Genomic DNA, 14,041 nt, shown 5'->3' with positions numbered 1-14,041 from the left:
GAAGTTCCTGTATAAATCATCTCTACACAGAACCAATGTGTGTCCTCATTTTGTTTAACCTAGTAAAGTTACTGAGAGATTTGCTTTGGTAGGGAAGCTGGACTTGTGCATGACTCTTGGCTAATCGTTCTCTTTCAGGGTATTGAATAGCTTAGTGAAACACATTCTGGACATTTTCAACCCATTCTGTGTGAACCAACTGTGTTCCACAGAGCAGCTGTGATAACCTCTGACTAATTGGTTTTTCAGAAGGTTACCTGCTGAGAGCATCTGCCATGACATCCACTCTCCCCAAAATGATTCATCTCCAAATTGCCTGATGCAGACTCACAGAGCCCAGCATCACAGGCAAGAAGTGAGTTCTCTCTTGAGTCACAATATCAGGGAAGGGATACAACAAGTCAGAGCAATCCGACTTTGTTGACTGTTCATCGTTTGTCTTGAAGTATTGATCATCCTGTCTTAACTGCCTTTTGAAGGCCACCCTGAAGCCTTCCTGGAGATGAGGTTTGCTGTTGATCCAGACAGTGAATCCAGGAGTGAGCCAGGGTCCTGCATACCCAGGCCATGGCTGAGTTGGGCTTTCCCACTGCATCAGACAGTGTCAGACACAGTGCTATGCCCCAGAAGGCTGTGCACAAGCTGGATGCCAGGTGCTGCCTCAGAGCCCTTGTGTGGACCTGGGACCCCTCAGAGTGAGCAGTGTGCTGGTACCAAATAACACCAATGAGTTTATTGCATGTGAAGTCATTCTCTTCCACAGGTCTCATACAGGAATATTTATTCAGTAGAGTATTTATGGTGATGGCATCAACAGATGTAAGGATCTGTAGCAATAGCTGTATTCACCTAGAGGTTAAAGGAACTGGTGCTGGTTCCACATGGAGCAGCAATGGGATGGTTTTGAGACAGAGCAAAACAAAACTGGTACAACTTCTGTCTCGTTTTGCCAGAGGCAAATGACTGCAGCATTTCCCAGCCCCAGGTAATCCTCCTTCTACCATGTGGGCTGGCCAGGATCAGCAGCTCCCCAAACAGGTACTTTAGTTTTTTCATTAAATTCCACCAGCATCACAAAGACACCTCATGCTCTGACACCTCAGTGATGGCAATTCAGTGTGCAATAGAGAAAGGGGTAAATCTACAAATGGGCTGCCAGCCCTTTCCTTTTGTCAGTGTACCATTTCTTTCAAAGCTTCTGATAGCTCTAATCAGTCAGTAGCAAGATGCAAGTCTGCAATAATGTACAGAATATTAAAATGTCACAGGACTCAGGAATAGCATGAAGTGATACCTGTGGCCTTTCTGACAGGAAAAATACTAGTAAATGTAATTGAATGCAGCTGTTGGTGGTGAATGTATATTGGAAATAGGCATTTTTCGTAATAATCCCATGTTCTAAATGCCTTGACCTTAGAAATATAGTATCAGATTAGTTCCAAGAGAATAAACTTAGCAAAGGTAACAAATGCTTGTTTTCTTTATCAGAATCCTTTGGTTATGAAAATATGAGAAATAGATAATACTGCTATGTTGAGCTGAATTAATGTGTGTTTAAAATTAATGAAAAACATGTCCCTTTTCAAGCTGTTAGAAAAACCACACCGTACAGGTACTCAAAAACTGAAATACCTCTCTGAAAATGTCAGGTGAGATTAGATCTGAATGCTGGTGTGTTGGTAAGCGGACGAACCCCCTGCGAAGGGCGGCCTTTGTTCCGAGAGCTTACAGTCTCAAGCAAGGTTTTCAAAGACAACTGCTCCTTTGTGATACCTTTTAAAAAGACCTTTCTTTCAGAAAGCACTGTGTACCTACTGTTGGCAAACCAGGGTCCTTAAGAGAAGTCTTTAGCTGAGCACCAAAAAATTATTTAGGTAATGAGGAAGAATAACTACTTCTAAAGCCCTATCTTCAAAAGACATAGCAACAAGAGAAAAATGGGCTAGATCACCACTAAATCCTCAGTTTGCTTGCTCTAAATGCAGAGCTCAACAGAATTACTACTATTGCCCTGGTCAGGATTTCTGGCTGTATCCAGCCTGGCTCTGCTTGGTGTCCCACATGGCTCAGAGCCACTGTGCGACCTCTGAGGTGTGGGCAGAGCTCAGGGTGGGCTCAGCTCATTTCTCCTCATTAACAGGATTCTGTCTGAAGGACTAGCTGGCTCTTTTCAGTATTAAGCACAAGTTCAAGCCTATGGCTAACACAGTGTGTATGATTAGGAAATGTCAGCATGAACACAATCTTAAGGTTTCACCCAGTTCAGCCATTTTATTTTTGTCCTGCAACTCTGTCTAGGTAAGGTACTTTCCATTGCTTGGGAGAGGTTTTCAAATTTTCCCTTTGCAGCTTATGATCTGTTTCTCCTCAAAAAGTCCCATTTCTCCCATGTGAGACAGGCCCATCTCTGTCCCACACATGGGACATACCCTCCAGTCTACCTGGAATCAAACACTTTTGAGGTGAAGTGCCAGTTTCCCTCTCTCCAAGTTTACACACACATCCCCCCCTGCCAGATTTCCCCTTTATCTTCAGCCCTGCCTAATACCATTGCTTTCTTTTTTTCTTTAATACCATTAATTTCTTTTCCATCCTGGGGGGATGCAGTTATCTGTCTAGACTATCTGAGGGCTAAAAACCTTCCTGGATGTTCTTCCATGGAATAAAACAGCTGCTGGATCCCAAATTAGCATCTTTCTCAGGCCATTACTGATGTGGGTATCTCATGTAGCAGATGATGATTGTGGTGGAATCATTGCACTACAGAACCTCAAAGATAAAAGCAAGGAAGCTGTAAAAACAGAAATCAAAAGTAGCACTGCAATCAGATGAATGTTTCATTCCACATGGGGAATGAAATAGCTAAAGACTGTTTTTGTTTTCTTTTTTTATTGTTCCTCTGTTACATAGGACTTACACTGAGGTGTAAAGTGCTCATGGCAGGGTGTGAGAATTTTTCCAATCTTATTCAGCTTTCTTCCAGCAACTACTGATTTACTGTCCCATCCTTTCCCTTACTGATCAGGCCTTACTGTTCATTGCTACAATTTATGACTGGGAGAGGGGAATGGGCAAATGGACAGCTCGTCAGAGCCAGCCAGCTCCCACACCACAGAGAAGAGCCTGCCAGGCATGATTTTGGTGAGAAGAAGAAATCCACTGCCAGCCTGAGTTTCAGCTGACAGGAATGCTGCCTTGACAGCATCAGTATCCTGTTGCTTCACAATTTGGAATCTGGCCCAAAAAACCCCAGCAACCCAGCTCTTTCCACGCATACACACACATAGATCCATGCAGGAAGCAGGACATCATTTGGAAAGGATGTGAAGCCCACCCCAGTGGGTCCTGTCCCAGCACTGCCCTGGTCAGAGAGCTGGTCTGTAAAGCTGGTGATGTGTGAGACACAAAGCTACATCCAGACACATTGCAGTAACACACTAGACTTGCCCCTGCATGGCTCCTTGGCTCCAGAGGCTGGCATAAGCCTGTGATGGGTTTACATGGAATTTCATGGCTCCGTCCTGAACAAAGCACTGAATGTGTTTCAGTGTGAGCAGTCCTGCTCGGGCACTCATCTCCTGTGCAGAAAGGCAGAGCAGGGCACTCAAATCCCCTTCAGAAAATGTATAATCTTAACAAAATTTAGGTCAGGAGGGACCTCTGGATGTCATCCCACTCACCAGTGCTCAAAACACAGCCCAGTTGCGTTGTTCAGGGCCTTGTCTGGTGGAGGTACAGATGTCTCCCTAGGTGGAGATCACATAACCTGGTTAGGTAACTTGTTGCAAAATTTGACTAACCTTACTGGAAAGATTTTTTTTTCCTTTGTATCTGACTGAAAATCTCTTTTGTTTCATATTGTGTCCTTTTGTCCTTTTGCTGTGCATCTCGAAGAGTGTGGGTGGAGGGGAGGAGAATTACGATAAACCTCTACATATTCCTCCTTTATGGTCTGATCACCTTACAGCCTTGCAAGGGCTTTCAGGCAAAAACTGGCAGCCAACAAAATTGAGTGTGTTTGCTGAGCTTAGCAGAAAAAAAGAAACTCTTAAAGCCTGTAGTTGTCTTACCGGCCTGAAGCAGGGAAGAAGTAGGTGAGCTTTTTTTACACCTCCTGTGCAGCAATGGCCAACTCTTGACATCTTGGCCAGCACAAATGATGAGAGGACATCAGCTCCTACTTTGGCATTTTGAAGAACCTTTCCAGCATTTGGCTATCAAGCCCTTCAGTAGATCATGCAAGCCCAGCCAAACCAAAGAGCTTGTTCTCTGGTCCTCAGACTAGAGGAAGAGGTAATAAATTTAAACAGGATTTGTTAAATCATACAAGTGATTGTGGTCTGTGCTGTATGTTTACCTAAGGAATTGATTATGCACTGAGTTTTTTGGCTGATGAGTAAAGCTGATTACAAAAGTACCAGAATTACAATATGTATTCTATGAGTAGTTTGTCTTCATGGCAGAAGTACATTTACTCAGCTCAAACCTGACTTTTTTTGAATTTTATTTGAACTACATAGTCATTACTCTGCTCTGTTCTATACTTACCGTCTGGTTTTGCTTTTCTGTTTTGTTTCCTACAGCCCCAGCAGAGAGCTCACCATAAATACATCCAGCCTCTAAAGCTGCTGTCCTGCCACTTAATATGAAAGTGAACTTTCCTTCATGAAAAAAACCATAATAAATAGCACTGCCAGAAGGTGACCATGGAGGATGGAAGACAAACTTGAAGTCAAGTCAGCCCACTGAAGATGGGGCAGGGAAGACCTGGTTTGCTGTGGAGTTAAAATGTGGTGCATAATACACAGTGCTAATTTGTTGAAAAATGGTCATTGACAGACCTTTAGCTGGAAAATTACTTCCAGTTCTCATCACTGTGCATAACTTTTGAGTTCCCTTTAGGGGACTGTCTATGCCCTTCACTAGAAGTCCTGTTTTAGCATGGCAACTACTGGATTCTTTTATTATGTATGCAGATGGCATGATGTTTTAGGAAAAACTTACAACTCTCCAATCTCAGTGGATATGTTCACATATTACACCCTGATAGGAATGTAAATGTCTTGTATATGTTAGTTTTGCAGTCTAATGGCATTCTGTTAAACTATATCAGCACTTCATACGTGCTTTCTGCACAGATCTAGCACAGTCCATATATATATAATTGTCCTTTTTTAAAATATTGAGGATATGTTTCAGTGTTTATGCTGAAGCTGCATCCAAACTGAAGTCAGCTACTCGTGTACCCTCACCCATTCACAGTAGATGGTGTAGATAGATTTGCACGTGGCAGAGTGTGACTTCTTTTATTGAGACTTAGACAACAGCTGTCACAGAGGTAGCCAAAAACAGGGTATGCTGAACAAGCTGAAGGACACTGTGTTTCCTCTCCCTCTTGTCTGCCAAATATCAAAGGTTCTCATTTCCAGTGTGCCAATCTGTTTTCTTACCCAGGGAGGGAGAAGCAGGGGAGAGAACCTTTCTGAGAGCTGTGTGTGACCCTGAGTTTGGTCTGTGATAAAACCAGAGAAAACTGGAAAAATTCAGGTTCTTTATGCTGGCCACCATTTATGTTTTGGGCAGGGCTGGGGAATCATAGTCCAAACCAAACTCTCTGAACAAGGTAAATTGTAAGACTATACTTGTAAGGAGCAACACACTCCCTTTGGAGAGGGCAGACTTCTTCATTAACTTTTTCCACTTTCTATCCAAAACAGTATTTTGGTAGGAACTGGGAATAAGCAAATGGTTCCAATAAGCCTTTCAATATACTGTAGCAGGCTCAAGACTGTTGCATTCAATCTGGGCGTTGTTTTTTGTTCAGTCTCTGAATGGCTGAGCTCATCTCTGGCTGTATCACAGCTGGCTGTGGTACTCTTTCTTCCACGAGGACTCAGTGGAATTAGTGTCTGTCCCTCACGTCAGGACCTTCTTGACACACTCTTTATAATGAACTGATGCCATCAACATACTGAGGGGACTTACCTATAGCTTTCTGTGTGTTTGAAGACCATCAGTCTCTCCAGTCTGATAGAGAGGAACTACGGAGTTGCCATTAGCATAAATGCCAAACTGTGGGTGAGACACCATTCTGGTGTGAAGATTCTGCAGTGATGGAGAGAAGGGGAAGCTACATCAAGGCAAAAGGACCTTTTTAGAGGAAGCTCCTGTGTTAGCCTTCTTAAAAACTATTGTAAAGTTCATTGCTAGAGAATGGAAGGTCAACCACTGAGGGTGCCCATACAACCAACAGATGAGTACTGTGAGGGTGTAGCAGTTTTTTCAGATGGGTAGAGGCTTAGATTCCAGCTCTTCACCCATCTCAGATTCAGCATGTTGAATACTTCTGTAGTGTTAAGTCCAAAAGCAAATTGTTTTTATTGACAACTAAGATTTTCAGAGGTCACTAGTGATTTCTAATGGTTTGGGTCTTCCCAGGGGTTTTCAAATGGAACTTTCAAGAATTACAAAATAAGCATCTGTGTTCTCTTTCTGAAAATCCTGGTCCCTAATATGAAATTAATTGGTGTAAAAATTCTCCTTAAGACATAAGAATCTTTGCCAATAGCAACATTTGCACTTTTTAGAGCTTTTCATAGGGTTGCAGGTTGGAATCTGGTACCAAGAGACCCGACTGTGCACATGGCACGGGTCCACTATAAGCTTCAGCAAATTTTACAGCTCTTTCTGCTACAGGTTTTAAAAATACACTCAGGCAACTGACATCCATTTCATGTTGGTACAGCAATTAAAAAAACACCACTTTTAAGTTATTTTTAAAAGGAGAATGCTATTATTCTGAAGAAGGAATTTTCTTATTTTACTACCCAGTGCAAAAGTCTAGAATAATTTGAATGATAAAAGAAGAGTTTATCAGAGACTGTTATCTTAAAAGGGCGTACGAGAAGAAGTTGAGTTGGGCAGAGAGCCACTAGAAGCATTTTTTGTCTCAATGTTAGTTTTGAACATCTTCCAGTGTATGGGCATGAATTTAGATGTGTGCACTTCTCTTGTTAAAACAATTTGTTTTAAAAGCTTCCCTGGATTTTAGCTACAGTGACCTAGAAAAGCAGTGTTACAGGCCCTGAGAAATGTGAAAAACCAAGTCCAGACCCTTGTGTAGCCAGACTCAGTGAGAAGTCTGCTGTAGGTGCCTATCAGACAAATCTCCTTTGAAGCTGGTGTAGGTCTCCATCCTACAGCCAGACTGTGCATGTGGATCACTCCAAGCATAGTTCCCCAGAACCCCGTGACACTTCTCATGTGTGTAACTGTCTGCAGGAGCCATAAGGAAATAACTGTGCTTTTTGGCTCGTATTTAACTATTCATCGTGTTTGGGTTTTTTTATTCACTGTTATTCTCCCAAAGTGGGCCATGCTTCCTCAGGGATATTTATGAAATTGTTCTACATCTACCGAACAACTATCTGGATCCCAGCATATTCTTCTGAAAACTTTTTAATATAAATAAACATTTGGGAGAGATTTTTGTTATCATGAATGGGGGCAGGTACTGTGTTCTCGGAAAGGCTATTGAGTGCAGACAATCAAGTCTAGTTCATTTTTTATGCTGAACACCTTACTAATAGCAGACATATCCGCTTTTGCCTGGGTCACAGGAACAGTTCAGGGGAAAGAATGCTTTATCTCTAGTCAATAAATCATTTATGTTGAGAGTGCCAAAGACCAAGTCAACATGAAAGGGAGCAAATAAGTTATTCCAGCAAAGGAAGTGAATTTAAATACTCTCAGAGCCATTAGTTCAGTGCAAAAGAGTCGGAGACTGATGCTGTTTTCATAAAACAACAATTATCAGCCCTGTGGAGATAAAGTTGCAAAGGCCAGTGCTGCTGTTCCACTGATCACAGGTTATTATCTGAAAAAAACCAGAACTGTGGTCAGGATGCAGTTCTCTCTGTGCAGACCTGCAGCCTTCCTCCCCTGCCTGGTGCCTCTCCCCACCGCCACACCCACCTGGGTTCATTTTGTGGAGAGGAAGGTTGCAGCATCAGGCCTGATGAAGAAGTGCTAAGAAATGTCAGCAGAGACTCTGTTATCTCAAGTGTTTCAAACCATCACAGGTCCTGCAATAGAAACCTGAAGGAATGGCTCGCCCCAGAAAACACACTGCAGCTGAAAGCATTCTCTGTGCTGTTTTGTTCCTTGCTTTTTTTTTCATGTCGTGGGTTTCTGTGTCTGACTACCCATGATTTATTCTGTTAGTAGAATTGCAGCCTTCCAGGAGGGGAGTTTGAAAAAGCACCACGAGCTCTTTAGTTCTGCCCATCCAGCTGCATGGCAATGCTCTACCAAGGGGCTCATCCCTCCCTGTCTGTTCCTTTAGAGTAGGTGTTGTCACTTGACAGCAGCTGCAGCATCACTGAGGAAATCAAACTATTAAAAATTACAAAACTCTGGGTTTGTTTTTTCCTAAATTTTCAGGACACCCCAGGCCAGACTCCCAGCAGACCTACACTGGCTCTACTCCATCAAAGTCTCCTGAGATGTGTTGATTAATGCCAGCCATGGTGCCAGGCCTGGGGTGCTTTTTTGTTATTGCTAAAACTAACCTCCCTCCATCCACCAGAAAGCCACAAGATCTCAATTATTCAAAATTATCTCAGGCAGGTAAAGTAAAATCCTGCATCTTTCACATCAGTCCCCTTTTAGCAATTAACATCTCTGCCATCAGAGTCTCCTTGAACAGCCTGCTGCAGGACTGTGCTGCAATTGACCCTGGTATATATAGATTGTGGTCAATAAGATTTTAATTTAAAAAGAAAAGCTCCTCTGCTATGATTAAAATTGATGGGCAGAGGAGGAAAGTACTCCCAGTATTATCTGCAACCTCCTATAGTAAAATTCGGGAGAATTACCAGGAGTGCAGAAAAACCTCACCAACATAGCATATGGGTGATTGGGCAAGCTTATGAGAATAAATCAGCAAATAAGAAAAGTAGGTGTTGGATGAGGGAAGCTAAAAAAATATATGGGAAGTCAGTGGCCAGTAGGTTAGGGCTCGTTAGAGCAAAAGCTTAACATATATCTTAATAAATACCTTTGTAGCAAAGCAAAGTGATGTTAGACAGGCACAGCATGGTGATTACTCACACTAAATGCAAAAACCAAATACTCTTGTTTGGTATTTAAAAGCAGTAGAAGGAGGGAGGCAGATTGCACGTTAAAAAGTAATTCCTCCTACTCCATCAGTAATTATGTGTAATATTAAGCACCAACTCTCCAAACATACTTTTGAGTCAGTAGAACCATTAACTGAATCCAAAAGTGAAGGAAAACTTGCCTAGGACTCCTCAAAACTGGAAAGCATAAAAGAAGCAAACCCCAATAAGTCAAAAGGATGGGTGATTTGACCCTGGAAACTATAGGCACATTAGCTTCTTATCAGTCTTAGGCACAACGATTATAGCAATTAAAAATTCATAAAACCATCCAAATGTCTTTTATAGAAATGTATCATGGCAAATAAATTCACTATCATTTTTTGTGATATCAAAGGCTTGTTGATAAAAGAAACTCTGCTGGCATATATACTAAACCTCCTGTAGATCCTTTCATTCTGATAAAGAACAGAATGGCACAATGCAAAATCGGTACTGCCTATATGAAGTGGATTAAAACTGATTGCAAGGTAGATCATAAAAAATAAAAAAATTGTCATCAGTGAGAGTATTTCTAATTAGCTCCTCCCAAGGTATGTTCTGTTTTCAATGTTCCTCCCAGGGAAAGAGAAAATTATTGTTGGCAACAGCCAGTGGCAACAAAAACAGGGGCACAGTAAATAATGATATGGAGCAGGTCAGTGGTAGAGAGTAACCTGGAGGGCAGCAAGGTTGGAAATCCAGGAGAAATGGCAGCAAGTCCCACTTAGAGGCATGGGGAGTGTGTCTGGCACAATATATTGGTTATAAAGTGTGATAAATAATCTGTTCAACATCAGCCCCAGAGAGACTCCTGCCAGCAGGGCTGTGGGACCTGGCAGTAGTGATGATGTTCCAGTTTGCTGGGTTACTGCCTGCCTTTCAGAAAGGGTATTGACAACTAGGAAATATTATTATCAATAGCTCCCAGTGTCATTCAAGGGCAGGAAAACAGGTCTTATTATAGTGCCAGACTAATGAAGCTCAAGCTATTAATTTATCAGAGGTAATTTGAAGAGGTGACTCGATCTCCAGCTGCAATCACAATCTTCTACCTGGGCAGGCATGTCCTGGCTGAGGACAGGTAACTCTGTTATTTAGAAGGAAAGGGAATTATGTGCTCTACTGGTTGGATACTGATTTCAGGCTAGAAATTAGGTGCAAATGCTTGACAGGGAGGATAATAACCCATGGAGACAACTTACTTAGTTACCTGGCATGTTCCCCATCACATAAAGTCTTTAAACGTAGGCAGAGTATTTTTCTAAGTCAATAAGCTCTACCTCAAACTAAAATCCAGGCTTGGCGCAGCCTTTACTGGATGAGGTTACTAGGTGTGTGTTATGCAAGTATTAGACTAGATCATCAGATGTCAACTTCTAAATTAAAAATATCTTAAACTTTCCAATATTACAGGAAGGCAGGGCAGCCTTTATCCATTTTTTTCCACAGAAAATGTTCTTAATTTAAACAGCTCATATGGGAAGAGCTGTGCTTTCCAGCATTTGTTCTGAGCATCAGTAGATCTGCTTGCACTTGTGAAGTCCTTCTGCATGTAATTAAAGGAAGAAAATCAGACAAGGGACAACACAAACCCTTGGACGCAGAGAGAAGGACTGCTGCCTTTCATTAATAACAGCCTGAGACAAAATGTTGCACTCAAATGGCTGGGGCCAAGTGGAAGTGTGGTCTGAGCAAGGAAGAACAACTGTGGACTTGCCTCTTAATTAAGGAGGTAGCATCTTGCTGGCAAGAAACAGATTTTTTCCTGCCTTCAACAACCGGCAGAGAAGCTGTGTTGCAGACTGAGAATTACACTGTGTCACTGTGCAGCTGAACAGGGTACACCAGTTCCTTGCTCTAAAGACAGCAAACTCTGCTGCTGTCCTGACCAGCCCCGTCAGAGCCAGCTAAGGAGACCCTAGAAGTGAAATTTATTTCAGTGGGACTGCCCAGAGAAATGAGAGCTGCTCCTGGGGGTGGGTTTTGGGGCTCTAATGTCTGGTTTGAATGTTGTACCTAAAGAATAAGCAAAGGGGAGCTCGGTGTCTGGTTGGGGTTTCTCAGGGGGGCTGTGACCTGGTGTGAGGCAAGTGCAGACCCTCAGAACCCCCTTCTAGAAGCTCTGTGTGGCAGTGGGGAACAGCAGGATCTGGGATGTACAGGTTTAAAGAGTAAGCAGTCCACGTAGCCCAGAGAAACCATAAAAGCAATACTTACAGCAAATTGATATTGAATTGACATCAAGAAGCTGAAACAAGAAGGGAGCCAACTACAGCCATAGCTAAGAAGATAAAGGTCTTTGGGGATTCTTTCTCTAATCCAGTGTGAAATCCTAAGAAAATTAGTTTGGTCTAGATTTATTGTTTAAAGAACATTGGTACAAGCTGGCTGCCTGTCAAATAAATATTGTGAAGTCACTGGCTTTGGTGCATGGTGGCTTCTGAGTGTCCTCAGGCTGCTGAGACACCTTGCAGCTCTGGGGGACAGCATCCCTAGCAGGCAGACCTGGGGCCAGGCTGGACAGAGAAGAAGCTGATCTTGCAGATGACTGTATAATATCTGCTTTTGCCATAAATGTAGGATTGCCAGCAGTATTGTAACACAGTCTGAGGATGAGACAAAAAGCTCCTTTCTGATTTTAATTCCAAATATGTGTAAAAACGTTCTCAGAAAAAAAAAAACAAAAACAAAAACCAGAAAAAACCCACAACATCCAGTGTAGCCGCTTTTACATCTCTAACCATGTTACTTCTATTAAGTGCTTGCCTTGGATTCATCTATTTAATATCATAAGTCACCAAATTAAATAGCAACACACAGGGTTATTTTAAAGCAGGGAGATCAATATTGCAGCAAAACTGCATATAAGCAATAAGAAGCTGTGCAGGAGAGAAAAAATAAACCAACACAATCTGCCCCATCAGATGCTTAGGGGACTTGGTTGGTTGGTTGGTTGGTTGGTTGGTGGTGTTTATTGAGAGCCTGCTTTTGCATCCTGACAAAACTTTTCCCTACTGAGCCAGGGTCTGGTCCTCAGACTAGTCCAAATGAAGATGTGTTTGGAGTCCTCTTGCTACTTCATCTGTCTCACTTGTACACAAGAGGCTCCTTCTCTGCTTTCCTTTTGAGAAAGGTAGAAAATAAATTAAGTGGCAGTAGAGAAGGCACAGAGAGTCACAAGGTTACAGCCTATGCAAAGCATGTCTGAGACCCAGAGCTCATCCTCCTCACCCCAACGCCACTGACCAAGGGGCTGTACTGAGCTGACCCAGAACCAAAGCCCGGATCCTGTACCCAGCGCAGGGGAAACGTTACCTTGCAGGATCAGTCCCTGTGTTTCAGGGCATCAGCTGGGTTGCTGCTACCTGCTGGCTTCCCTGGAATACAGGTGACCTGCAGGAGCAATGCTCTGGTCATGGGAATGATCAATGCTTCCCCAGAGGCTGCTGGCTCAGGAGAGGGCTCCTTTGCTCTGCACGATGCTGCTGGGCTACCGGGCCAGAGTAAAAGGCACATTTTTATCTTTCTCACAGTTCCTGCAACTCTGGAAGTGTCAGGGACATGCTTCGGGGTGTGCTGGGCTTTGCTTTCAGTTTCTCTTAGGGACTACATGGATCTGCCTCACAACTCCTATTTCTTTTTCCCAGGAGGGGGTAAGCTGGAAGTCACACCTTGCTGGCTCTGCACTGCCTAAACCTGCAAAGGGGCCTCCAGATTTGGGCTTCTTTATTTTGAGGATCTAAATTTAAGGTTGATTGAACCTGAATTTGAGGCAAACAGGTAACTGTCAGCTGGATTGACACCAGCACCTGAGGTGTCTCCAAAGGTTGCCCCTAAATTTGTGGCCCATGTACAGAACCAGATCCAGGCTGCTTGGGCACGTTGGCTCTGGCTGAGCTGGACAGGAGCTGCAGGGAGCAAGAGGGAGGTGGGGATGAAGGCCCTGGGAAGTCCAGTGGCTTTCTGCAGGAGAGCTGGATGCAGGCCCATGGCCACATTGTGTGACCAAAATGGTCTCCTGAAGCCAGCAAGTTGTGTCTGGTCCAGCTGCCTTTGGAGTCACTTCTGCTTTACATTCACTAAGGAAGCAAGTCAGTGATCTTTTGATGTTAACTTGGTGGAAAAGCTAGGAAAATACCAGCACTCTACTAGTTAAAAAGCAAGACACTGTTATTCCCAGTAAGTCTGTGGCTGAATTTTTTAAAGGAGCCAAATGAGGTGGCATAAGACAAAAGTGTGCCTTTTTGTTTGATGTACACTGCATTTCCCCAGGCATCCAAGGTGTTCATCTGTACAGCAGTGCTTTTTTCCCCAAACAAAAATTATAATGCAATCTAATTTTTAGTATACAAAGTGGCCATCACTGTTAATTCCACCTTACAGTTTTTATATTTACTCTTTAATTCCTTCTGTTTTCAAAAATCAACAAAAAAATAATACCCAGGTGGGAGGGAGGAATTCTTTTAAACAATTAAATTAAAATCAATATCAAATTTTTGGTATCTTTGGGCATGATCTCTGGAAGCTTTGGATATCTGCTTTATCATTTTGTATATTTGACAATTTTGTACTCTGCATTGTTTGATTTCATTTGTGCATGGCGATGTATTAAAACATGGAATTTTTATTATACAGCAAAAGTATTTTGTTTTATTTAAATAAGGTCAGGGGTTGATCCATTGCATGAATAGGAGAAAAAAAAATAAATGAAGGTTTTTGCCAGTAACCCCTCTCACTTGACACTCTGACTGGACTCATTTTGGGGTAGGGGTGTGGGGTGGGAGGGGGGGGTCCAGCATCTGAAGGAAGGGGGCAAAGCTTTTGACCCACCTGCACATCTCCTTCTCCTGCTGTGGCATTTGGGGTCTGTGCAGGGGGTT

The 14,041-nt window shown here is 42.8% G+C and overlaps 1 protein-coding gene across 3 annotated transcripts in view; it reads left to right on the top strand.

Annotated features, from left to right (window-relative positions):
- SAMD12 (sterile alpha motif domain containing 12) overlaps positions 1-13,801 on the top strand; it is a 174,324-nt gene extending 160,523 nt beyond the window's left edge. For all 3 annotated transcript variants that reach the window (XM_030445062.1, XM_030445061.1, XM_030445060.1), the window contains one exon: positions 4,584-13,801. In XM_030445062.1, the coding sequence (XP_030300922.1) occupies positions 4,584-4,606 (23 nt within the window). In that variant the 3' untranslated portion in view covers positions 4,607-13,801. The remainder of the gene's footprint in view (positions 1-4,583) is intronic.
- Positions 13,802-14,041: the final 240 nt, after the last annotated feature.

The sequence above is a fragment of the Calypte anna genome, chromosome 2 (assembly GCF_003957555.1).
Source record: "Calypte anna isolate BGI_N300 chromosome 2, bCalAnn1_v1.p, whole genome shotgun sequence".
NCBI lineage: Eukaryota > Metazoa > Chordata > Aves > Apodiformes > Trochilidae > Calypte > Calypte anna.
This window is presented reverse-complemented; position numbering and strand designations above follow the sequence as displayed.